Raw genomic sequence first — 27,119 nt, 5'->3', positions numbered from 1 at the left:
CCATGCCGCGAGACCAGCACTTGTCCCCTGACACCCTATATACACGCCATTTAATGTTAGGAAATGGACCTTTGGCTGTTTCCTCATAAGTAGTCTAGTAGCTCGGAAACCTCTAACCACTGTTACGTTGACCGAGCTACCTATAGGGTATAATCACTGTACCCGTTCTATCATTAATAAAAGTATATTTGACTGTATTCCGTTACGACCATTATCGTAGTGTAGTCACGTATTTACTCTATCAAAAATGATTTTCAGAACAAATTCTCCGGATAGGCGTGACCATAATCGTTAAAGTAATCGTGAACTAAACAATCATGACCACTCTCATGATCCCGACTGATGTATCTTCGAGGACGTGTAGATTGTGAAGAAAATGATCTCCTATTTATCAATATTTGAATTACTTGTTCAACCAAATAGTCCTCTAAAATCTCAATTATTATCATCGGAATGTTCATGGTCACTAGACATTTTGAGATGGGAGAAATTGAGAGAAAGTGCAATTTGAGAATAATATATTGAAAGAGTTGGATTGTAGAAAAAACAATATTGAATACAAATGAAGTAGAATTGTAGGACATATAATTATATATAGATTAAAAAAACACTCAACCGTCAAAAAAGTTTTGACTGTTGAGTACATTGAAATTTTTTTTAGGCTCAATGGTTATTTCAGTCGTTGATGTTATCCATCACCCTTTGCATGTCCATATGGCATGTGGCCAGCACGCGCCATTCAATGAACCTTCAAAAATGCACATTCAATGTATTAAAAATGTATCTTATATCATTAGTCGACCTTACAAGGTGGACCATAGTACATGATATAATAATGAGCAAATACCAATTTTGGTCTCACAAGTATTAGCAAAATTACAGTTTTGATCCACATGTTTAATTCTTACCAATTTTCATCCACGACTATTGTTTTACTACCAATTTTCATCCACAACTATTATTTTAGTGCCAAAATTGATCACAACTAAGATATGTAGAAATATGAAATTATTTAGGGTATTTTCGTCCTTTTTAATTAAGATCTTTATTTGAACATGAATAAAGGGATTTAATCGCTAAGATCGATCTCAATTCACAGTTCTACTCCTCAAATTAATGTAGGATGAGGAGAAGAACTGCGAGAATTGAGATCGATCTTAGGGTTCAAATCTCATTATTCATGCTCAAATTGGGATCTTAAGTTGAAAAGTACGAAAATACACTTAAAATTTTAGATTTCAGCACATCTTAAAACGAATGAGTGACTTGCGTGATGGATTTTGGCACTAAAACAATAGTCATGGATGAAAATTGGTATAAATTAAACATGTGGACCAAAACTGTCATTTTGATAATATTCGTTGGTCAAAATTGGTATTTGCTCTATAATAATTGTGAACTATATAGAAAAAGTTTATTATACCATTTAATTATAAAAAGTGTCATATTAGTATTTCAATTATTAAAAGGTACCATTAAACTTTCCAACTTATCATTTTAATGCATTTTTACCCAATAACCTGAAATAATTAGTTAATAAAGATTTATCGACGCACAATCGCCATTGTTCGTAAAGGCAACCACGTCGGTCACCTTCTTCAGATCGAAGAAGGCAACTAGTGATCACCTTCTTCGTCAATCGAAATAAGGCAACCAATTCGATCCAGTGATAGTTGACTTAGTGGTGGTAATTTTTTTTTTATCAACGGCAGTAATTTTATCTGTAATCTGCTAGTTACCAGTAAATTAAACTTTTATGACCACTTGAGGTTTCATTGAATCGTTCGTCTAAAAGGCCTATTTGCCCTTTTCCCTAAAGATAAACTAACACTTATAATGCACGGTAAAAGAATGTGACAAATACTTTTAAGCATAAATACTCGATCACAAAATTTGGAAAATTGGGAATGTGAGGAAAAAGGAGTGGTTGAGATCATAGACAGTAAAGCAACGTTCCCAACTACATAAAGATCTCCTACTGATGTTACACGTAAAGATACAAAAAGAAGTTTGACAAGACATTTGGACGAGGTAAAATACACACTTTCGTAGTATCATGTATTACTTCAACTCTATAACACTATCATATTCTTGTATTCACTAGAGGCACATATACAAAATTGCGACAATAATGCCATTTCAGAAATATTGTGGTGACAAAATTACACACCAAATTGATGTGCCCCAAAGTTTACTGCATGGAAGATATTATAGCCCACAAGCCAAAAAGATAATGGCTCACCAGATCCTGCAAATGATATGACCACCTCGCTGGAGAGACGTCTTTGCTTGAAGCTCTCACTTCCTTCGGTTCTTGTTTCTATTAATTTTCACGATCCTTCTACCGGATTTGTCATTACCGGAGCTGCCCAATGAGAAGCTCCCTCCTGTGCTGAAGCCCAGACTGCCAGGTGGCTGAAACGGGGATGGAGATGCACTGGGAGGAGCAGCTGGATTCTGTTGCCCACTAAATTGGAATGGATTAGGCGTTGGAACAGTTGCCTGAAATAGAGATGAGTTTTGAGGAGTAGCTGGATTCTGTTGCCCGCCAAATTGGAAAGGATTAGACAGCGGAACCGTTGAGCCAAATGTAACAGAAGAGGGAGGAGAGGAAGAGGCGGCTTGGCCAAATACAGAAACTGTGGGTGCAGATGACTGTACGGGATCCTCGGCCATGCTGCTGTCCTCCATATTCATCTGGTCATTGTTTCCTGGGGCAGCATCAAAGGTGGCAGTAGAACTTCCCAACATGGACAGGGATGCAGAAGTTGAAGGCGCTGCTGCAAATGTAAATGCAGGACTGCTAGAGGCACCAAGAGATGATCCAAAAGCCATTGGTGCAGTATTAGAGGTGGAGAATGAAGACGATGATGCTCCAAAGGTGAAACCAGTAGGTGAGGGGGAAGAACCAAAGGCGGGAGATTGCCAACCTGAACCAAAAACCCCAACACCGGCACTGCTGGAAGTCATTGGGGTAGACTGTGAACAGGTTGAAGAGCTGGGACTAAAAGTGAATGTTCCAGGTGTGGCATTGCTACTGGCGCTGACAAGACTGATTGAGGAAGTAGAAGTTCCACCGGGAGTGGCACTGATGGAAGAGGGAGAAGCAGTGCCGTTAAAACCAAAGCCTGTGGTGGTGACATTGGTGGAAGAAGGGGCCACAGAACTGCCGCCAAAATTGAAAACTGCAGCAGTGGCACTGCTGGAAGAGGAGGCCACAGAGCTGCTACCAAAATTGAATACACCAGGAGTGGCACCACTGAAAGAGGCAAGTGTTTTGGTTTCAGGAGGAGATGCTGTAGAACTGGCACCAAAGTTAAATGTAAAAGGAGCAGCTGGTGTGGAAGAAGGTGCTGAAGAACTGGAACCAAAAGAAAATACGTTGGAGATCACAGCACTGCTGGAGCCAGTAAGATTGCTCTCTGATGAAGCCGTAGAAGTTGGACCAAACATAGCACCGGAAGAAAAGGGTGTGGTAGATGAACTAGTAGAACCAAATGATGTAAGCCCAGAAGTTCCAGAGGCAAGAGCTGACATTGATGAACCAAATTGGGTAGTTGTGATCTGCTGCAACCCAGTTGCACTGCCAAATCCAGGCAGAGATGGCTTTGCATTATCAACAGAACCTCCGGCATTAAACACAGTACTCTGAAACAGGGTGCCAGTTGAAAAAGATGCTGCAGAAGAATTGCCTGCAAAAGTGCTACATTCAGAGCGTACAGCTGCTAGTGACACACCTGTAAAACTTAAGTTGTTTAAATTTCATAGACTTCTTTCTTTGTTTTCTTTGATTTGACTAACAGATCTGAAGTTTATGAATTGAAAGTTGTTGATATGCTGAAAAAACATAATGGAAATATAGGGCATCCATGTTTCCAAAAGGCGCCCAGGAAAACAATGATGTTATTGTACCTGAAAATATGCTGCTACCACCAGAGGCAGTAGAGGTGCTTGCTGCAACATTTGTGGCAGTTACACTGGTTGTAAAAGTGGCAGCCTCACTTGGACCGCTGGTGGTAAAACCATGGTTTTCACAATTACTTGAAGCCAAAATTGAGGTTGATGAGAAAGCATTACTCGGAGATAATTGGCCATTGCACAAAGAGGAAGTGTTGGAAGGAGCACTCTTTGAGGACAAAAAAGTTGCTGATGTTGCAATTGATGCAACTAATGGAACATCAATGTTATCAGCTTTTTGTGAATTATCTGACTCTGAAAGTTTTGATAGAGAACCAGTTGCGTCTGGAGCAAGGTTAGCCGGACTGCAGAAAGAAGCACAAACTTTTAGATACCTGACAAGTTGAATTTCAAACATGGATGGGGGAAAAAAGCTAATAAAGGAAGCAACCCTAATTATTAAAGCTTGGTCAAGTACTTTTATCTTCTATTGTTTCTCTATTTGCATATTTATTCAATGGCGCTTTCAAATACAGTATACAGGAAACAACCACTTCTCTTAGTTACTTGGATACATTTGGCTAAATTAAAACTTAGTCCTGTACTTTTATCTTCTACTGTTTCTCTATTTGTGTATTATCCACTGACACTTCAAATAAAGACACTTTCCAGCTTAAGTTAAATATAGAATCAAGTCTTTTCTTACCCAACCTCGCTTTTCCACAAAACTAGCCTTAACCATTCATATAGAAAAGAGTGCCTTCAAATTTTTTTTACAACTTGCAACACTACTAATTTCCTATCTAATAGGAAAGGGTATTACACACCATCATCCTTTCTACAAAACAGAAATAATAGTACAGACAAAAAAGATCAATTAGATTTACAATAGAAGAGGAAAGAAAATCCAGCAAGAGATGGTCAGTAACATCATTATCTATTACAGACTTTACAGTATTACAAATATGCTTTGAAAAGAAATATGGAAAGTTTACTAATAATCTTTCCAAGAAGGCAAGAACTGTAAATTTACCTGCTTGAGCTTTCAGGTTTTGACCCATTCCAAAATATTGAACTTGACCCTTTAGTTTCAGTAACTGACGGTAGTGAAAAAGCTGTGGATAGAACTTTATTACTATATGTCTGCTCCAATTTGTCAGATACCAAGGTTGATTGGGTAACCTGTGGGGACTGGTGAGCATCAACACTAGTTGGTGAGCAAGAATTTTTTACACCTTTGATAACACCATCAGGAGTCACCTCACTGGTTCTTTTGCTCAAAAACCCGAGAGGTGTCCTAAATTCAGGAGAAGTTGAAGCTTTGTCTCCAGATAGTTCTTTACTGATAAATTGTGTGCTACCAACAAGAGAGATCTCTGCCTTCGTGATCACCTCGGTCACAGGTTTAGGTGCAGATCCAATAGCTTGTACATCATGATGCAGCTGAAAAGCATTCTGCACCAAGGACTCATGGTATTAGCACCCATAACAATATAACCCCGCACCATCCCCTCCCCCAACCCAAAAAAAATAAATCTGTCTAGTGGCATGTAGAGGCCAATGTAAGGCGCTGTCTACAATCCAAGTATACAACCAAACACTCGGTATCATGTAAGACAAGTTGATTTAGCATTAAAAATGACAACTAGTGCACATTAATCTAAACAGCATACTCTTTCACAATAGCCAGAAGGAGACTACAAAGTATTTGCAACCAAAGCTTTCAGAAGGGTCAAACAACTTTTAGAGTGAGTAAAGGCAGTTGAACAAATAAAACAAGAGATAGCACGAACCTCATAAGAGCTTGTTGCATGTTTCTTTTCAGGAGTTACAAAATTTTGATGCATCAGCTCATTGTTGGTTAAAGGATTTGCCATATCAACTAGCTTCATTGCCCCATTTTCTTTAACACTGTCCAGTTTTGGCAAATCAGAAATGTGGGAATCAGGAGTGGCAGCACTGAAATGATCCTCAGACTTATAACTATCTTGGGCATTCTGCAGCAGCTTTGAAGAATCTGAATCCTCATGGATTCTAACGCCTTGTCCGTCAACCATGCTTGTCAATTTAGAAGGGGTCTTCTCTTTTAAGGAAGCTAGTTTAGACTCAGATGACTTTTTCTTTGGAGTAAGTTTATCAAGATGCTCCAATATTTTAGCAGCCGTCTCACAAGACTTGTTAGGTACATGAGCACGACTTGTACTGGGAGTTCTATAATCCGGGTTTTCTTCAACAAAATTAGATACTCTCTGTGTTAAACGTAGACGGTGTTTAGAAACACCAGAGACTTCATGAGATAAAAGATTAGGTTTCTGCCTTATCCTCCGAATGGGCCCACCAGATCCAAGATCATCATCTAATACAGAACTCCTACGCTTTCCGGACTGAAAAATAGCGCACACCCAAAAACAACTAGTAAGAAAAATATGTTTATAACAAAATAGTAAAGGACAGAAGAAATGAAACCCATAAATCAGTCCCATTAAGTACCAATTGTTTAGACTGAAATGATTCATCATGCTCCAACATGGACTGAGATGATGAAGGCCTACCAAAGACATAATCCATGGAGCCACTAGCCTGGAAGTTGATAAAGGTGTATTAAACACTGATGTTCAGGAAGTAGGGAACCATTCCAGATTGAAAAATAAAGAAAGAGATCAACCTTATTAGTTGCGCAAACTCTAGAATATGGTGTGCGGGCCATGCTGTATATAGCAGATCTACCACGGGATCTTGAAGTATTAAAACCATTTTCAGGAACCCCAACACGACCAATAGGTCTATTTGCTAATGAAATGATAGGTGATTTAGAATCATACGGCACCATTTTCAAGAGGGATGCATCTTGTCTAACTGCTTGACTGCGCAAACTCAGTGTTGATGGTGAGACCTTTGATGGCCTACTGTCCATATAGGATTTTGCAAGCTCAGCTGGAGATGCAACACCATTTTCATGTATCTGAAGGCATTAATAGAAAATGTCAGATACACATATTTATATCAGTACCACTATCAATGATAATGCACATGGAACCAAAGGAATATCATTAAGACCATCTAGCGTGCTATCCAAATTCCAAAATATTGGGATAAAAAACCCAATGTTCGTCCGAATATTTATTCAAATATTAGGAGTTAAGTGGGGTTCCACATCTTAATCTCAGAGGCCCAAAAGAAAGAATTTTGGAAAAACAAATCCATCCCCTCTCCATCGTGATTATAATTTAAATAGCTGGAATAAAGTGATGTTCCACCACCTAATCTCACAGGCCCAATATTGATTGAAGAGGATTGGAGGATCAATCCCCTAACAAACCAATCAAGTCCCTAATGTTTAAGAACTTACTTTTGAGCTGACGACAGGTGTTGTAAAAACTCCTCGAGATGTTAGTCTCTCAGTCTTGTTTTCTTCCAGCAAACCACCTGAAAGTACTGGAGCTGGTGTAGAATAATCAGCTTCAACTCTTCTGTCAAAATCCCCAATAGAGGAATCTACCACTTTTGAACGCAAAAGTTCCATCATTCTATCAATTTCATATCTGCATAGTTTAACCATTCTGGTTAGTAATGATCATATACATGTAGAAATCAAATTAAATAAATACCAGAACAGACAAGATCAAAATAATAATATTTCCAACACTCTAAAAGGTTAAAATTTCTGGTTATTAGAGATCATTAACATGCTGAGTCACATACATTATCAATTTCAGATCTGCAGTCAACAGTTCTGGTTATTTTTAATCATATGCATGCTGAAATCAAATAAAATTGACACCAGAACCACAGAATATAACCCGAATAATAATTTCTCCAACACTCCAAAGTTAAAATTTTATGATTACTAGTGATCATATACATGTTTGAATCCAGCATGATTCTTCACCCACATGAAAAAAAAAAAAAACACACACACACACACACAGAAATCCCATCAACTATAGCAGCAGGAAGAGTCAAAGCATACCTAGTGAAAGTTTTCTGCTTCAGCAATCCCTCAAGCTCAGAGAATGCATTGCTGTCAGAATGGTATGCAGCGCCGCTGCTTTCATGCACCTTTGTTTGTAGAACCCCAGAATGATTCTTCACCCACAGGGAAAAAAAATAGCAAGAAAAATTATAACTTCTATGGCCAAAATATTATGTGAGGCAAAATCATGTAATACTCCGTAGTTTCTTGAGAGAATGATGGAATATGGATTAACAAATGGAAACAATTGAAATATAAGAGAGACCTTAACAAACCAAATAAGAAGTAGCAGTCATACTACTTTCAATTTTATATTTCAAGTTAAAGGATCAAAATCAAACAAATATCAGTAAATTCACTAGTTTTCTTTTTATTGATAGTAACAAAAATGTGGTTGAATGTAAGAATATATTTCTCACAGTAGACTATGCCCCACAAGGCAATACAATATGTGATTAGCCCCTTCAGAACTAGGCATAGAGGGTTTGCATTGTAAACCACAAGGTTAATTAATATATATACATAACGCATATTTAGAAAAAAAGAAATCCCCCTCCCCTTTAAATGCAAAACAAACCTAATACTCCGTAATAACATAACCCACAGAACCAACTACCAAAGACTTACAAGATAACTGAATGCCCAACAGTGAGATGCATTAACAACCCACACAGTTCCATGAAAACTCATGCTACCGCCATTGCAAATACAAAAGAGTAGTATTCATTTATGCTTTTAAGGAAACACATTGAGACTTACGTTGGGACCTGAATCCTGAAGTACATCAATGGACTCTTGCCTTCTCTCTGTGCAGAACAAGTGTAGCAGGCCTTACATCACTAAAATCGTGAGACATCACAAATAATAACAGTAAACATAATTTATTGAAAGAGTACTTTTTTAGACCTCTTTCACTAGTGCCAGAAAACAATGATAACACAGCAACCTACAACTAAAAGAAATCACCTGATTGCTAGCATATAAAACATGATAAACAAACTGTGAAGGTAACTAAATACTACAGTAATTGTTACCAATACTTGAGTAATTTTATTGCTTCTCTATTACCGAAAGGACTCTAAATTACAACAATAACCACATCTTCAAGATGCCTTTTACTTGTGCAAGGTAATATGGCAAGAGGAGAATCAGACAGATAAGTTATTTTGAAACTTATCAACAACTGAGTGAACCAGAACACAGTAATGTAATTTCCATTATAATATCCAATAACATAAAAGCACCAATTCTACAAAATTCACACGATTCAGAAAACTCAAAGAAAAAGGCAAGTATCACCAAAAGGCAAGTAGCAATAAGTACATGAGAATAGGAAGTAACTAAAGAAAAAAGAGAGACCAAGCAAGGACACAGCTCAATTCAGAAATGTCAATTTGGGGCCAACATTTGCATTTAAGCTTAACTCATCCAAATCCTAAATTCAGACATTGAGACTATCGCTTTTAAGAAAAGGTGAGAACTTGTGCACAATAACCCCACATCATGCATGGTCAAGAAGAAAGATACATGTAACCTTGTCTTGATTTCAGAAAGATCAGTTAAAATGCTTGAACCCATGACTCAATAGTCAATCTGTGAGCACTTGGGCAAAGCACCATACCCAAGTACCCAACTCCCTAAATCACTCCTAATGTATTCAAGAGAAGAAACTGTTCAGCAATCATTATTTATTGCATATTTCAGTTATTTGACTTTTAGCAATTACTTCTATATAGGTATCTTTAGTCAAAACACTGGACAATGTTGTCATCCAATATAGAAAATTCAATCAAATTCATATAAAAAATTGTAGGATTTTTTTTCCTACAGAAAAACCTCAAGAAGTAAAAGAAAGCACACTTTTGATGCACATACTATAGGGTCTATGAATATAACACTACAAATAAGTTTCTAACAGTTTCAGATTTTGAAATTTCAATACATGTCAGATCACCCATTTTCATGGAAAGATAAAACATCTATACATTGAAAGCAATTGAAACTACCAAATCATTTAGGGGGGAAACGCCTCTTTCCATTCCATTACATATCATAAAAAGGATTTTCATAAATAATCTGCAGAAACACAAAATCGAAGAAAAAAAAAAAGCACTAAAGTACTAACAATAATAAAAATAACAAGTCATTGGATAACAAATGCAGGATTTGCACACCCCTGTTATTTAATTGAGAAATAGAGTCAGCCCTAAAAAACAGTAATTTATAATGCAATGACAACACAAATACATAACTTTCCAAGCTCTTGCCAATTGAACCCCCGCAAGTGCAACTAATTCAAGACAGTACCTTTCTCCAAAATCAAATTAACCCTAACCGAAGACTACACACATTGAGGGAGAGAGGGGAGGACCTGGAGTTGGCGGAGAATGAAGAGGAGGGGGAGGGAGGCGTTTGCGGAAGAGAGGAGCGAGGAAGCGCTGTGCACCGGCATTGATAAGCTTGGAGGCAGGGTCAACAACGAGCTTGGTAAGCCAACTAGGGTTTCTGAGGGCAGTGGGAGGACGATCGTAAGGCGTGGCTTGAGGCCTCCGGAGTGGCCTCTTTCGGAACTTTCCTCCGGCTCCTCCGACGTCGTACGCCGCCGTTGGTTCGCCGTCCGTCAACATTTGTCGGAGTTGTAGAGATAGAGAAAAGAGAGCAGGGCAGCGAATAGAGACCGGCGAGAGACAAGGTGAGAGAGGGAAAGTAAATTTGGGCTCATTTGATTGTCAGACACAGAAATTGATGCCTAAAGTTGATCCAAATCCACCTTGGCAAACTACCCTAATTTCAAATTACTCCGTATTTATGTTTTTATCTAAAGGGAAAAGTGTTTTTTTTTAATAAAGGAAAAAGTGTTAAAATTGCACTTATGTTTAACAAAAACGGTGTAATTTGATCATTCTAGGGTGCATTTGAAAACTTAAAAAATATATTTTTTAAAAATAATTTTTAGAAACATAATTCATTTAAAAAGAAAATATTTTAATTTTATATGATTTGGTTGAAGGTCAAAAAATTATCTTTTTTCTTATGTTGGGAAAAGAGTCAAATAGGCCCTCGAACATTACTTAATAAGTCAATTAGCAGGTTACTAACATATTTTTAGACTTCATTACATCAAAATACAATGTTGATGGGTTTAATTGCTACTTTAAAAAGTTTAGATGCCTAATTGACTTCTTAGGTAAAGTTCGAAGACTTATTTGAACTTTTTCCCTTTTATGTTTGATTGAAAATTAAGAAATTACATTTTTTCCTAGGGTAACACTTGTGTGAGACTGTCTCACGGGTCTCGATCCGTGAGATGTGTCATATCTTTGACTAATGGGTCAAATATTTGATTAATGGGTCAAATCTTTGACATCATTAATCAAAGATCCGACCCGTCTCACGGATTGAGACCGTGGGACGGTCTCACACAAGTTTTTTCCTTTTGTTCAGTTTCTTGAAAATTAACATATTATTTGTTGTAAAATAATAATAATAATAATAACAACAATAATAATAATTATTATTATTATTATTGTTATTATTATTATTATTAGCTTTGTTGGCGTGAATGATTGTGCAGTCTCATCCTTTAATTGAAATTTGTTTTAATAACAATCCTAAACTAGTAAGGTCATTGTGTCAAAGTGCCTAATCAACAATCAACATCCTGTAATAATGCAACCTGCATATGAGCCAGTGAGTTCAAAAGGAGACAAACATTTTGGCAATGCATCTCGAGAAGGACATGACTCCACCGTTCATTCTTCAACCACGAAAGAGCCTATTTAACCGCTAAAGCCTCGGTTATTAGGACTTTATGTATTTGAGTTAAATTATGACTCCCTATTCTAGGCTTCATGTGATTCCCTGTTCTAGTATGCCTGAGATTCTTTCATTATATATATCCATGTAATCTGTATCTTTGAACTACCTCATTCAATACAATTCATTCAGTTCTCATCTGGTATCAGATAGCTAAGGTTACGTTCCTAATAATTATTCTTGTCATCTGTCTGTACCACCGTCTCGTCGCTGTCCGTGCCGCTGAAATCATGCAACAAGGCGGTAGCAATTAGGATCGTGGCAGTCCGCGTCAAGGTCAGCAGCGTGATAGACATGGCTTTAATGTTAAGTGCCAACTTTGTCCTAGCTTCGGTCATGTGACATCCAATTGTTTTCTACGCTTTAGAAAATCGTGTTTCGTTTGTTATAGTTTTGGTCATGTGTCGGCTGATTGTTCTCGATGCTTTGATGTTCAATGCCAACTTTGTAATGGTTTTGGCCACACAGCACCCAATTGTGTTCTGCGCTTTGAAAACGGTGTCTCATTTGTTCTAGTTTCGGTCACGTGGCAACCGATTGTGTTTGGCGTCGTTCAAGGACTTCGGATCCTCAAGCTAATTTGGTGTTTCAGAACGGTTTGGGTGCCTCATCAAATTCTCATACTTGGTTACCGGACACCAGAGCTACACATCATGCAACTCCGGACATAGCTGCCATTTCTACCTCGAAGAAGTACACTGGTAATGACACTTTACGTGTCGGTGATGGTATGGGCATGTCTATTAGTCGTGTTGGTCATGCTACTTTTGATACCCCATATAGGTTTCTTAAGTTATCTAATATTCTCCATGTTCTTGGTTTGTCAACATATTTACTGTCTGTTCAAAAGTTTGCATCCGATAATAAAGTGTTTTTTTGAGTTTCACCCCTCCTTTTTTGTTGTAAATGATATCACCACCAAGGAAATCCTTCTGCAGGGCAATAACTCTGGGGGGGCTCCATACTCTTCCTACTCCAGTTTCCTCTCCTTCTGCCTTTCTGTCAGCTCGTGCTTCTGCGTCAGTTTGGCATAACCGACTAGGTCATCCTAATCATCGTGTCCTTAGTCGCGTTCTTCAGTCATGTCCGATTAGTGGCTCTAGGAACAATATTCATGATAGTTATAGTTTGTGTAATGCGTGTCAATTGGGAAAATATGCGCGTTTTCCTTTACCACGTGTTGATTCGTCTAGTTTAAATATTCTTGATTTAGTATACATTGATATTTGGGGTCCAGCTCCTTTATTATCTACAAATGGCTATCGTTATTTTGTCATTTTTGTTGATGATTACTATCGCTACACTTGGTTCTTTCCGATGAAACTGAAATCTGATCTCTATGCTATTTTTGATAGGTTCCGTACCCTTGTTGAGAGATCCTTTAATAGAAAAATAAAATACATTCAATCTGATTTGGGAGCTGAATACAAAAAGCTACATCAATCTTTTGTTCAGTTAGGGATCTATCATAGGCAATCGTGTGCGTATACTCATGAACAGAATGGTCGTGTTGAGAGGAAACACAGATATATAGTTGAAACTGGTCTAGCACTCATAGCCCATGCCTCCGTTCCATCTAAGTTTTGGGATTATGCATTTGAGACTGCGGTATATTTAATCAATAAAATGTCATCCTCTGTGTTAAATAACTCCAGTTCTCATCTTATGTTGCATAAATTCCCTCCTTCCTATTCCTTTCTTCGTGTCTTTGGTTGTCTATGTTATCCTCACTTAAGGCCCTATAATCATCACAAAATGGATTATAGGTCATCTCCTTGTGTCTTTCTAGGTTACCCAGAGTCATTTAGGGGGTATAGGTGCATGGACTTACAAACTAATAAGATATATGTGTGTAGACATGTCCGATTTGATGAGATGGTTTTCCCCTTTGCTGCTAAGACTGTTTTGCAGGCTCCTTCAGACACTATGCCACATCCTTGGGCCGAATCAGTGTTACGTTGAATCTATGTCCTCCTTCCACAAATCCTGCTCAGGTGGCTCCTACACTCCCTACGGTGACAGAAAAACGGCCTCGTGGCCGTCCGCGTGGTCGATCCACACACCCAAATGAGCGAACTCATGCCATGGACACTAGAAGCAAATCGCGTGCTCCTCTTGCAGGCTTGACTGTACAGGTTTGTCTTACTGATCCCACATGTTACTCACAGGTAGTTAAGCATCCTAAATGGCGGAAAGCAATGGAATCAAGAGTTTAATGCTCTCTTACATAATCAAACGTGGTTTCTTGTTCCCTCCAAGCCTGATATGAAAGTTATTGGTTGCAAATGGGTTTTTCACACCAAGAGAATAGTAGATGGTTCCATTGAGAGACACAAGGTCAGGTTAGTAGCAAAAGGTTTTAATCAGGTTCCAGGTCAATACTTCTTTGATACCTTCAGTCCTGTGGTAAAACCTACTACTGTCAGATTACTTCTCTCATTAGCTATATCCTCTGGTTGGGTGATTAGACAACTTGATGTTCATAATGCTTTTCTAAATGGTAATCTGTTTGAAACTGTCTACATGAAGCAACCTCCTAGTTACATTGATTCTCAGTATCCAAATCATGTTTGCTTGCTTAAATGATCTCTATATGGTTTAAAGTAGGCTCCTAGAGCCTAGTTTAATTGTTTGCACTCATTTTTGCTCTCTATTGGCTTTCAAGCATAAAAAACAGATGTATCTCTATTATATTTTTCTCAAGATTCTGCTTATGCGTACCTCTTAGTTTATGTGGATGATATACTTGTGATGGGGAGTGATCCAGGTCTTGTAACCCGTTTATTATCAAAGTTGTCTGCTGCTTTTAAGATTAGGGATCTTGGGAACCTGGTTCTTTCTTGCTATAGAGACAGTTAAATGTGATGGTGGTATACTACTTTCGCAAAAGAGATATATGACTGATATTTTAAAATGTGTTCGGAATAGCAGAATGCAAAGCATTATCTACTCCTATTTCTGTTTCGAAAACTATTCCTTTTAGTGCAGACTTGTACGAGGATCTTACCCAATATAGGAGTTTGGCAGGGGCACTACAATATCTGACTGTCACGCGCCCAGATCTATCCTTTGCAGTCAACTAACTGTGTCAACATATGCATGCTCCTACAGTTTCACATTGGGAACAACTGAAACAAGTCTTGAAGTATGTTAAGAGAACTATCACTTATGGGCTAGTTGTCCTGAAGACCGAAAGTCGATTAGTGGTTATGCTGTGTTTCTTGGGCCCAATCTTCTGTTTTGGGTCTGTAAGAAACAAAGAACTGTTGCTAGATTTTCTACTGAGGCTGAGTACAAAGCACTAGCAAATGTTTATGCTGAAGTAATTTGGATTTTATCTTTACTACGTGAGATCAATGTCCCCAATATTTCTATTCCCAAGTTATGGTGTGACAATCTTGGTGCTACATACATGTCTGCAAATCCAATTTTTCATGCGCGTACCAATCATTGTGAGGATCATTGAGACATGATTGTTGGAGTACAATCTTGAAAATCCAAGAAAATAGAGAAAATTACACAATACCTACGATTGGTAAATACAACAGGAAATTAACCTACGAAAGGTTAAATTAATCCTTGAATCAGGAAGGGACGAAACTGGATGAACTCGGGTAGGTTGGAAGCACGAGTCGAGTTGACTCTGTCCTTAAAACTTTATTTACCGCCTCTCGGGGTGCTGGAGCGTTGCGATTTAGGTTTCCCAGGATAAAATGTACTACAGTTCAGGCGTTTGAGCACACAAATTTGGAACCCGGCGAACAAGAACGTGGGATGAACAACAGGTGGCTTGAACGAAGGAGGAGCAGAGTTTCGAGGAGAGAAAACAAGGGCATGTTTACTTTTCTGTTTTCTAATTTTTCAGTTTTCATTAGAAAACTTGTTTACTAACACTTATTTTTTCAAATTTATTTTTTTAGATTAACGTTATAAAATTAACAATAAGTTTAATTTCAAGTGATTTTTAGACCTTATATTTAAAATATTTTAAAATATATTTGGTTTAAATAGAATAAATATAATTTTTTACTTTTAAGTCTAATATATATAAAATTTTTACTTATTCTAATATGTAAAATTTTTACATTTGATATCCTAACCAAATTTATATCTGTATATAACATAACTAAAAATATATCCGAATCAATAACCTATTAAGTTAACATAAAATTTAGTTTAGATAATATTAATATTTTTTGAGCTAATAGTTAAAATATGTTTGGATATATTCATTTGAATGACATGTATATAATATATAATTTTTATTTTGAATTCTAATATAGTAATATATGTGAAATTTTGATATCCAGTATCTTGACCAAACTTGTATTCAATATAACATAATTAAAAATACCCGAACTAATAATCAATTGAGTTCAACCAAAATATAAAATGTGGTATGGATTTCAATTTTTAATTTTGATAATGTGAATGATGTATAATTTTAAGCATAAGCAAATAAGTTATGTTTAAATAAGTAATGCAAGTAGAAAAGATAGAAGATGATCATTAATGTAATCATAGTAATTAATGAATATGTAAGTAGATAATGGTGAGAATGTGGTTATAGTAACATATAGTCCAATAGATTATAGATGATTCTGTTTTCATTTAGAAAACAGTTTTTAATAGTGTTTCAGTTTTATAGAAAGCTGAAAAATTGTTTCGTGTTTTCAAAATGAAAATCTGTGCTAGTAAATATGTTTTCTATTTTTTGTTTTCTAATTTTCTAAATTTCCAAAAAACTTGGAGAAAAAATTCCAGATAGTAAACAAGCTAGCCTTTCTTCCTTTTCTACCACCAAAAATCATTCCACTAAAACCAATTTATATCCCAAGATCATTCAAACTTAATAAAAATGGGGGCTAAATAACATGTCAAATCAACCCAAAATATTACATTATATATATATAGATAGATAGATAGAGAGAGAGAGGGGAGTTCAGTTGCATCATCCTCCTTAGGTGCGGCCGTGCGACTATTTTGCAGCCATTAGATTACAGCAAGTCAGTAAATCAACGCTCAATATATATATGTGTTAAAATACACACCATTCTACGTACTAAAATGCACCAAAGGACAGATAAAACACATCATTCCACACTATAACCAAATGCACCTATTCACTTAAAATGCATCAACATACGTAATAAAACGCATCATTCTACGTATTAAAATGCACCACAACGTGCCTCATGTCAAATTATAAACATGCACTATTACACATTAGAAAACATGTGCTAAAATATGCACCATTCATTTGGAGCGAGACATAGGAGATTATTCAGAAACACAACAGATGAAGGATTGGGAACGACACTTCTGTTAGAATATGGGGTGACTGTGTTTGAAAAAATAATAATAACTCATACGTGATTTTCCTAGCGTAATTTAATTTTCTTGTGTAGTTTGCGAGTTATTACATAAGAGCGGAGTTTACTCAGTGTACACTCTTAGATACTGTCTTCTTGTCACAAAAAAATGTTATAAAAATGTCCATTTTATTTCCCTTTTAAGTAAAAAAGACATAGTAAAAGGTATGTACAACTTGCTTTATAATGTAAATATGTAATTAATAACTTATTCTGAATTTAAATAATTTAAACAAATAATGGTTAAATGCATTCTATAGATATTTTGAAAAATTCTACCATGTTGAAAATGTGTCTTGTCTACCATTATAAAAAAAAAAAATAATAATAGTGACAATTTTTGTAAATAGATTTTTAGTTAGGGAAAATGTAAAAGTAAGCCATCGAACTATTTGGAGATAGCAATTAAGTTATCGAAGCTTCAAATTCATCCATGAACCTTTAAAAAAATAGAGCAATTCGCCTTTTTAACATGTTACCAACATGTTTTTGTTGATTGAGATGTCATTAAGATGTCACGTGAAATTTGAAGGCCGAAGCTCGGCCGCGGCAATCCGGCAGCTACAGATGATAGTCGCAGGCTCGCAGCAGTCCGGACTGGCAGCAATAGAGACGCTAATTTGCAAGAGGAAGGAGATGAGTTTGCTGTTTGTGTATTATTTCTGTGGTTGCACAGCAGGAGTATTCTATTCCAAGTCCATCTAGGGTTCAATACCTCAAAATTAGTTATTTCAAATATTTTTTCCTAAATCTATGTCTCATTTCCAGAAAAGCACTCGCCTCCATTGATTCTTACCATGAATCCATTGTTCATTTATCTATTGCATTAATCTATGCAACTAGTTCCCAACTTCCCATCAACATATCAGAATACCATTATTGCTACCAATTCAACATCCAGAGTCAAATCAAAATGCGTAATTAATTGGGGGAAAAGGGGAAGATGGCTGCAGGGAACGAGAGTGGGAAGAAAGAAAGGGTTTTGGGGAAATTTTTTTTTTAGTATAAAAAGACAATTTTGTCCTTTAAAATAATTCATTCGCCGGAAAAATAGTCACCAGTGACCGGAATTTGACCGGAAGGATCAAATGTGGTAGAGATTTAAAAGTCGTGGTACCAAATCTGAAAATTTTAATAGTCAGGACCAAATGTGGAAATGTTGTCATACTCGTGGGACCAAAAGTGGAAATAACTAATAAAAATATAACATAAAAAATCCACGTGGCATCCCAATCAGCAAAAACGTGTTGGTAACATGTTAAAAAGGCTAATTGCTCTTTTTTTATAGGTTCATTGATGAATTTGGAGCTTATTGAAGTTTGATGACTTAATTGCTCTTTCCTAAATAGTTCAATGGCCTATTTGTACCTTTTCTCTTTTAGTTATTTACATAAAATAATGTATTTAATTTCTTATTTTATTAATTTAATAAAAAATAATAACAGTTAATGATAGTAAGGGTACAACAGGAATAAAATGTATTGGTGCGTGCTTAAATATAGTGTTAACTTGTGTATTGTGTTTTCACTTTTGTGCACTCACAATTTCTTTGTACTTTTGACCCCCTCCCCGGCTCCCTTGTAAGATCTTAACACATTTAAATAACATAGTTTTTCTTTTTGAATTACTATTGACCCTGTTACATATACTATCTGTCCATATACTTTCTCAACCCAAGCCCAACAAAGTCAACATTGCCCCCACTGAGGCTCGAACCCATGACCTCCCACTTGAGAGAATCACTTCATGCCGCTTGACCACATTTAAATAACATAGTTAAATATAATAACTTATACATTATGTTTATTTTCTTTTACACTTACAAATCATTTAAAATTTTATATACAGAGTATTTTTATTTATTTATACGTAATGTATTAATTAATAAAAAAAAAAAGCCTACGGTATTGATCGGCGCCGTATGCTTTTCTTAATCATATATAATTTTTATAATTCATTTTCATAATAGTTATAAAATCATGCAATTTTATATTTATTTTAATTATATAATTTCACAATTATTTTTATTTATTGAATAATTTTATCGTGTATTGTATATGCTTAAAACTAATATAGTAATAGATATGGTGTTTTTTATAAGTTCAGTCAAGTCGGGATGTGGAAACCCTCGAGGCGAGGAATTTTGTCTTTTGTAGGTAAGATACGCCGATACGGTATTTTTTATGATTACAAGATTTTAATGATATTATAGCATGGAAGTAATTACGAAAATAAAAACAAAGAAACAGGGGTAATGTGTGAACAGTGGGAGGATGCAAATGTTTAGGGCATTTTGGTGAATCCAAGAGTTAATACAGATATCTTTTTGAGTTTATTACTGAAATGGTACCTCGACTATTGCGAAATTATCAATTTAACATTCGATAATTTTTCGTGCTCAATTAAGTCTCTCGACTTTGAAAACTTTAACCAATTTGATTCTCTGATTATTTTGCCGTTAAAATCAGGACCAAATTGATAATTTTGCTATAGTCAAGGGACCAAAATGGTAAATTTGCTATAGTCAATGAATCATTTCAGTGAAAAATTAACTACCAATTTGGTCCATTGACTATAGAAAAATTACCAATTTGGTCCCTTGACTATAGCAAAATTACCAATTTGGTCCCGATTTTAACGGCAAAATAAACGGAGGACTAAATTGGTTAAAATTTTTAAAGTCGACGGACTTAATTAGGTACGAAAAATTGTCAAGGACCAAATTGATAATTTCTCAATAATCGAGGGAGCATTTCAATAATAAACTCAATCTTTTTCCTAAAAAAAAAAAAAAAAGAGTTAATACAAATATCTGAATTCAATTCCTGTATAGAAAAAGGGGAGAAACCAAGGCAGAAGCCCTTTTAGACAGATCAAAGCTGCAGCTTATACTACTCACTGATCATGGCCTTGCGTCTCACCATTTTCCTACCTCTCATCTTCTTCTTTCTTTGTCTTGTTGCTTATGAGGTATGAATGTATGATCAACTCACTCATTCAGCAAACGCTACTGCCCTCTCTCGTCTCCTCTCAGGACTCAGGAGTCCTCTGTGACTGTTACTCTGTCACCTCTGTGCCTCTGTCCTCGCACGGACGGCACTGTTGCACCTCGCGAGTCGCCACCAAACACGGAACACCGGCGACCGGTCGCCCCTCACGGGTCAGCAGGAGTCCTCCTTGGTTCCTAATCTCCTTCTCACACTCTGTCACAGGTTCGCAGTTCCTAATTTTTTTTGCCCTAATTTCCCTAATTTTGTTTTGCCCTAATTGTCCTAAAACTTATTAAACTCTCTTGACAAGCTGAGAAAGGCTCTTTCTGCTCTTGGAGTATTGGTTTATTAATAAAAGACATAATTTTCCACACAATAATTATCTATTTGGAATCTTTGGACAAGTTAACTCATTCTATTAGGTACAAAATAGGATTTGTCTCACTATATTTTAATGTTTTAATGTTTGGTAGTTTCTGAAGCTAATAGTCTTGACTTTTGCAGATATTTGGAGCCGCTGACAATCTCTTTGGATAGAGAGAAATGGTCACTGGTCCAATTTCTGTTCTCCTCATCTTATAGTGGATACGGAACCTCAAGCTTGAAACAAGTAAGTAGTTGTTTCCAATCCCTCAGAATCTTGATATTGGCACAAGATTTGATGCTTACCTTGATTTGATTAATTATTTATTGTTTATTATTTATCATGGAGTATTTATTATTTATACAATGGTATATACTTGTCTAAGAAGTTGGGAATTGGATTCTCTGTTTCAATACTATCATGTTTGTATTTTGATTTGATGGTATCATTGGTATGAGATAGTTTCTCTTGAAGTACAGAGTTGTTTATTGTTACCTATTATTGTTTTAAATATATGTGCTTTGGATGATTAATTGTTAAGTGCTAACTAGAGTTAGGCTCTTGAACATTAATTTTTGTGGATGTGCTTATTGAAACTTTGTGAAGCTTAGGGGTCGTTTACTTCATTTTTCTGTTTTTCCATTTCCAGTTTTCCATTCCTCCATTTTTCCAGTTTTCCTCCTCCATTTTTCCAGTTTTCCTCCTCCATTTCTCCATTTCTCCATTTTCCATTTTTCCAGTTTTTTAATTTTCATTTCCTATTCCTCCTTTTTTCATTTATATAATTATAATAATAATAATAATAATGATGATAATAATAATAATTTTAATACACCAATAATAATAATAATAAGAGAAGAAAGAAATGAGAGAAAAAAGAAGAAAGAAAGGAGGGGGGAAAACAAAAGTAAGAAAAAGTGAATAAATCATTTGCAATTTGTAATAATAATAATAATAATAATAACAATAATAATAATAATAATAATAATAATAATAATAATAAACAACGGAAGTAAGAAAGAATTGGGAAAAACAAAAGAAAAACAAAAGAAAAACAATACAAATAATAATAATAATAATAATAATAATAATAATAATAATAATAATAAACAACGAAAGTAAGAAAGAATTCCTAGGCGCACGCCACACCCAGGAATCGATCCCTGGACCTCGCGCACTGTTCACCCGAAACACTGTTCATCCGTGTATCCATTCCTCCATTTGGAGAATAGATATTTTCCTTTCTCCAAAACTGTATAAGAATTGGAAGAATGGAGATGAGATTGAGATTGGAAAACAAAATTTAGTAAACAAGTTTTCCATTTTCCATTTTTCCACTTCTCCCATTCTCCATTTTTTTGGAAAATCTTCCATTTTTCCAAGTTAGTAAACGACCCCTTAGTATTGGCATAATTTAGTAGAAAACGTTGCTTCTTCGCCCCCACTCAAAGGAAATCCTGGCTCCGTCCCTGCATTTATCTGTTTATAGTTTAGTCAAAATATAACATATCTAATCTGTTATGCTCAGTTTGTAAATTGTGTTTTAAGGGTAATTTTCAACCCAAAAGTTTATAAGCGATATATTTATTTATTTTTAGTTTGTTTAGGTCCTAGCTTTAAATTGTTAGAATATTAACAATGGTTTCCGCTGGCTGTCAATGTAGTTGCTACTCTGCATTTCCCTGATAATGTGTTCTGTTACTGCATGCAGAAGATCCATTTGTTTTCTGTGACTTTGAAGTGTCCTACATTACTGCAACTCCCATATCTTCTCAACCCCTTCCTCTTTTTGAACATGTCTTCCTTTTGCTGTTCTGGGTAATGGTTTTGCTTTAAATGTTGGTTATAAATAATTTTAAGTATGACCTTCATTTATAAATTAGTTGTTTATTTAAATTTAAATTATACTAAATGTTTATATCTATTTATATAGAAATTATTTTTGTTAACTTACAGCATATATTAAATCAAAATTGTGCATGTTAATTAATAATGGCGAGAGGAAAAAAAACTAATAATGTAATTACTTTAAAGTAATGGTGAAAGCAAAGGAAAAAAAACTTAGACAGATTCTCTTTATATTTAGGATAATTTTTTTTTATTTATATAATTTAATAGATGCTAAGTTTGAATATATCAGATTATAATGCATTTCAATAAATAATGTTATGTTTGATACTTTATTTATAAATTAATTGTGTATTTAAATTTTAACTTATACTAATTGTTAATACATATTTATATAGAAAGTTTTTTGCTATAACTTATAGCATACATAAAATCAATTTATGAATGTTAACTTTTATCAAAAACACTGTTTTTTCTAATGTATTCTTCTCTGATTAAGACATTGCAACCTAGCTCTTCAAAGATTATAAATGACCAATTCAATGTATGTAGGAAGAGGTTTGTCAGTAATGAAGAGGTTCGATTATATCTCAAGGCCAAGGATTTTGTGATGATAACACTGGTTGAAGCAACAGATCACGCATTGAATTTGTAAAGTTTCTCTTCTTTTCACTCAAAATCCACTTGAGCAAGTTTGCAATTGCTTCCTTTCAACTTTTCTCATTTTTGTGCTCTGTTTTGAATTGTTCCTCATATCAAACCTCTGGTTCACCACATACAGGTTAGATATGGGGATATGAGGAACAAAGCTAATTAGTTTTAAATCATTAACATGTGCATATTATTTTTTTACTTAATCAGAATAAAAAACTGTTATTATTCAACAGTTATAATGACATTACAAAACTGTGTATCTACAGTGTTATTATTCTCAAAGCACTGTAATGGTCATGAATGACATATTACTTGTGTGATTTTTCATCTAAAATTGAATAACATACTGGTTACATTGCTATAATAGATATCATCAAAAAAATTGTATGCCATTTATTTAGATATAGAAAACATATTTGTATAACATATACTAACTTAGTTCTTATATGTTGAAAGCATAATGACAAAAACTTAAAAGTGCATGTTGTTTCTGCTGCTAACTTTCTCTTCATTCTATTATACTTCTCCATTTTGTTTCTTTACATGAATAGGTAGAGCTTTGTAATTTTTTTTTATGAACTGTGATCTTAATTATAATCAACATTATTTGACCGATAATTGATGTCTCAATTTTAAATGAAGCTATTTCTCTAACTGGGTAATTTTTCTTCCCAAACAGATATGAGCCCATCCATTTATCATGTGAAGTTGGATTTACATATATATTTTTATCAGTAGTCAATACCTTACAAACTTACTTGGGTATGAGTTTTATTCTTATTATGATCTCTCTCTCTTGATGGTTTCAGGTGCCAATGCAATGAGAACCAAAACAGAGAAACACAAATAAATAGATACCAAAGCTCACTGCATAAGTCTTTTCACTTTGGATCTCATCGAATCCAAATACTAAGAAAGATAGAGTATTTTTTCAATGCATACATTACATTGTTTGAATCCTTACTTGTTCTTTCGGGGTTTCCGTTTGATGAATATTTCTATGCCGGAAACCGTGAGTCTTGGATATAATTGGAGAGTACTGAGATAGAGGGTATGCCCCATTTTTCCAAATTATCAATTTATGTACTTTGCAGCTCTTTTGGTCAAAGGGTTTTCCACGGCTTTTGTTGTTTTAGCAGGTTTTCAATTGGTGATAGTTTAGTTAATGGGCTTGGAAGCATAGAGTGCCATTTGAATGAAAGTTGGAAAAGTCCGAATTTTGATCACAGTTTTGAGGAGAAGCTAAATTCCGATGTGTCACCTGGTTCGATGGGTGTTAATGGATTTTCTGAAGGCCCTTCCCATCAAAACTTTTCCACAAGGAAAAATTTTGTTGGCAATTTTAGAAGTGAGGCTCAGATGATTCTTGGAATTCTTCATAGAGGTGATCCCCAGTTTGATGCAAAAGCAGCTTTAGATGATTTGCATGTTAGGCTTACTGGCCTTCTAGTGAGGGAAGTTCTCTTAGGGATATTGAAAACTGCAAATAAGAAAAGTTGTGCCGAGATGGGGTACATGTTCTTTGAATGGTCTGGTAAGCAGGAAAACTATATGCACACTGCAAATTCATACCATTTAATGATGAAAATTTTTTCTGAGGCAGGGGAATTCAAGGCCATGTGGGCACTAGTAGATGAGATGATCGAGAAAGGTTACCCAACAACTGCTCGTACTTTCAACATATTGATATGTACTTGTGGTGATGCGGGATTAGCTAGAAAAGTAGTGCAAAGGTTTATTAAGACAAAGACATTTAACTATAGGCCATTCAAGCATTCATTTAATGCAATTCTACATACTCTTTTGGCTGTAAATAATTACAAGTTGATTGAATGGGTATATCAGCAGATGTTGGTTGAAGGTTATTCCCCAGACGTTTTAACTTATAATGTACTCCTGTGTACGAAGTATAGGCTGGGAAAACTATATCAGTTTCACAGATTACTCGATGAAATGGGAAGAAATGGGTTTTCACCTGATTTTCATACGTTCAATCTCTTTCTTCACATTCTTGGAAAAGGGGACAAACCACTAGCAGCTCTTAGTCTTTTGAACCACATGAAGGAAGTTGGATGTGATCCTAGCGCTCTCCACTTTACAACTCTGATTGACGGGCTCAGTCGAGCTGGCAACTTGGATGCATGCAAATATTTTTTTGACGAGATGATAAAGCAAGGGTACTTTCCTGATGTTGTATGTTACACCGTGATGATAACAGGTTATGTTGTGGCTGGGAATTTTGATGAAGCTGAAGAGCTTTTTGGTGAGATGATAAGCAAGGGGCAGCTACCAAATGCGTTTACGTACAACTCCATGATCCGCGGGCTTTGCATGACGGGGAAATTTGAGGATGCTTGCCTTATGTTGAAAGAAATGGAGTCGAGGGGATGTAATCCGAATTTTCATGTTTATAGTACTCTAGTGAGTTGCTTGCGGAATGTTGGAAAGCTTTCAGAAGCCCATCGAGTAATAAGACAGATGGTGGATAAGGGGCGCTATATCCATCTTGTATCAAAGATAAAAAGATGTAGAAGACGATAAATTTTCTATTTAAATTCTCTTCATATTCTGATCTTGTCCTAATATCTGTAACCATGAACCTGCAATATTCATCTTCACCAAATCTGAGGCTCCTAGCTATTTACATGGAAAAAAATCCCTTTCAGAAACAATAATCTCCAATCTTGTACTTCATGTGGCCTTGTAATTTATCTTCAGGATTCCTGAATATCACCTTAAGTTATGATACTCATACTACTCGGAGGGTTCTGAGTCAAGTATACAAAACGGTTACATCAACTAGAGTTGGAGATCTACATTGCTTCCGCTTCCGCTACTACGAGGCTTCTATTGCCAGGAGGGTTCATGGCTATTCATAAGGAATTGGATTTGAATATTGTATTGATACATCCATAACAGGTTCAAAGAAACACAGATTGAGTAGTTGGTATGGTGTTAAGGAAACAATATACTAGTAATAAATAAGGAAACATATATGCAACTATATATGGGCAATTAAGCACAAGCTATCCACTTACAGATCAGAACTGAATTAAGAGAGTCTAGCTAGGGTTCTTTTGAACATGAACTTCCAGTATGGCCTCACCAATATCTTCCACTTGTTCAACATTTTCCCTTTAGCGAGAGTAGCATCCCGAGGTTCATTCGTGGCTTGACTTGCCATTCAAAAGACAACGAACGCCATTAGTTCATCTGTGAGTAGAACCGGAATCATTTGAACGAGAATCAGCTCCATCTTCTTTGATGTGAACCACTGTACTATATTTTCATGATATAACTCTGATCTTCAACCATTTCAATCAAACTTAGCTTGTGGACCTGGATAGCTTAGGAAACTTTTGCTCAAGTGGTGTCAGCTCATTGAAACACATATGCAGATGCTAACAATTGGGGGGCATTTGCCTGTGACAAATATATATCATCCAATTCGAGATCGAACCAACAAGTGAGGGATAGTAATAATGAATTGAAGCGAACACAAAATAAAACTCGCAAACCTACGTACGTTGTTATCTTGTGAGCGGGTATATATTGTGATTGCAGAATTATTGACCAAAAATGTTAAAGACCACCCCGGCCTTTGTTTCGATATGACAATATATCTTGTTGCTGATATGATGCATCTTTTAGCATTGTTCAGTGTTAGTTTCTTCGAAAGCACTTGAATTGGCTTCATAAAAAGTGTCTGGACATGAAAAAACAATTACATACTCTTATTATGTTAGTCTGTTGCAGACATACATATTTCTTAGTCCTTGAAACATGTTAGAGATATCATAAGATGAAAATAGCAATTAAAGATGAAGAACATGAATGAAGCTTTTATATACGAACGAAAGCCCAAAGGTATGAACTTGAGGAAAGAGTAAAAAATATATAGGCCCTGTTTGGTAAATGACTGTTGGCTGATTGGTTGACTGTTTGGGTTAGAAGGTATGATTTGTTAATAACATTAGCTGATTGTAAAAAGTTGTTTGATAGATTAGCTGTTAGCTGTAGCTGTTTGTTATAATTTTTTTTTCTCAAAAAGCTAATTGAAAAGGCTGCTTTGAGTAACATTTTGAATTTTAGTATTTTAGAGTTACAAAAAGCTTATTAACCAAACAACTAATAGTGATCAAATAAGCTAAAATTGGCTGATATGCTAATTATTTATCAAACAGGGCCATAACAATTTCTTGTTT

The 27,119-nt window shown here is 35.5% G+C and overlaps 2 protein-coding genes across 10 annotated transcripts; one reads left to right on the top strand and one right to left on the bottom strand.

The window, feature by feature from the left end:
• Positions 1 to 1,892: 1,892 nt before the first annotated feature.
• Positions 1,893 to 10,629, bottom strand: LOC116021210 (nuclear pore complex protein NUP1-like). Of its 4 annotated transcripts, none has more exons than XM_031261824.1 (10): positions 10,242 to 10,629; positions 8,630 to 8,700; positions 7,868 to 7,983; positions 7,247 to 7,439; positions 6,563 to 6,859; positions 6,388 to 6,477; positions 5,691 to 6,281; positions 4,931 to 5,352; positions 3,913 to 4,262; positions 1,893 to 3,737 (listed from the first exon to the last, which is right to left on the bottom strand). In XM_031261824.1, exons 1-10 carry the CDS (start codon positions 10,495 to 10,497, stop codon positions 2,299 to 2,301), a joined length of 3,825 nt encoding a protein of 1,274 aa, XP_031117684.1. In that variant the 5' UTR covers positions 10,498 to 10,629; the 3' UTR covers positions 1,893 to 2,298. The 4 variants fall into 4 exon arrangements, with proteins under 4 accessions (XP_031117684.1, XP_031117686.1, XP_031117685.1 ...); XM_031261826.1 differs by having other exon boundaries at positions 1,893 to 3,692; XM_031261825.1 differs by having other exon boundaries at positions 8,630 to 8,676; positions 10,242 to 10,628.
• Positions 10,630 to 19,915: 9,286 nt separating this feature from the next.
• Positions 19,916 to 25,537, top strand: LOC116019332 (pentatricopeptide repeat-containing protein At3g60050-like). Of its 6 annotated transcripts, none has more exons than XM_031259495.1 (5): positions 19,916 to 20,270; positions 20,553 to 20,658; positions 22,813 to 22,911; positions 23,724 to 23,965; positions 24,054 to 25,537. In XM_031259495.1, the coding sequence occupies exon 5, from the start codon at positions 24,184 to 24,186 to the stop codon at positions 25,453 to 25,455; it is 1,272 nt and encodes a 423-aa protein (XP_031115355.1). In that variant the 5' UTR covers positions 19,916 to 20,270; positions 20,553 to 20,658; positions 22,813 to 22,911; positions 23,724 to 23,965; positions 24,054 to 24,183; the 3' UTR covers positions 25,456 to 25,537. The 6 variants fall into 6 exon arrangements, with proteins under 6 accessions (XP_031115355.1, XP_031115351.1, XP_031115350.1 ...); XM_031259491.1 differs by adding an exon at positions 22,124 to 22,230 and having other exon boundaries at positions 22,817 to 22,911; positions 23,724 to 25,537; XM_031259490.1 differs by adding an exon at positions 22,124 to 22,230 and having other exon boundaries at positions 23,724 to 25,537.
• Positions 25,538 to 27,119: the final 1,582 nt, after the last annotated feature.

Source organism: Ipomoea triloba, chromosome 5 (assembly GCF_003576645.1).
Source record: "Ipomoea triloba cultivar NCNSP0323 chromosome 5, ASM357664v1".
Classification (NCBI taxonomy): domain Eukaryota; kingdom Viridiplantae; phylum Streptophyta; class Magnoliopsida; order Solanales; family Convolvulaceae; genus Ipomoea; species Ipomoea triloba.
The sequence above is the reverse complement of the archived record's forward strand: the minus strand, read 5'-3'. Positions and strand labels throughout refer to the sequence as shown.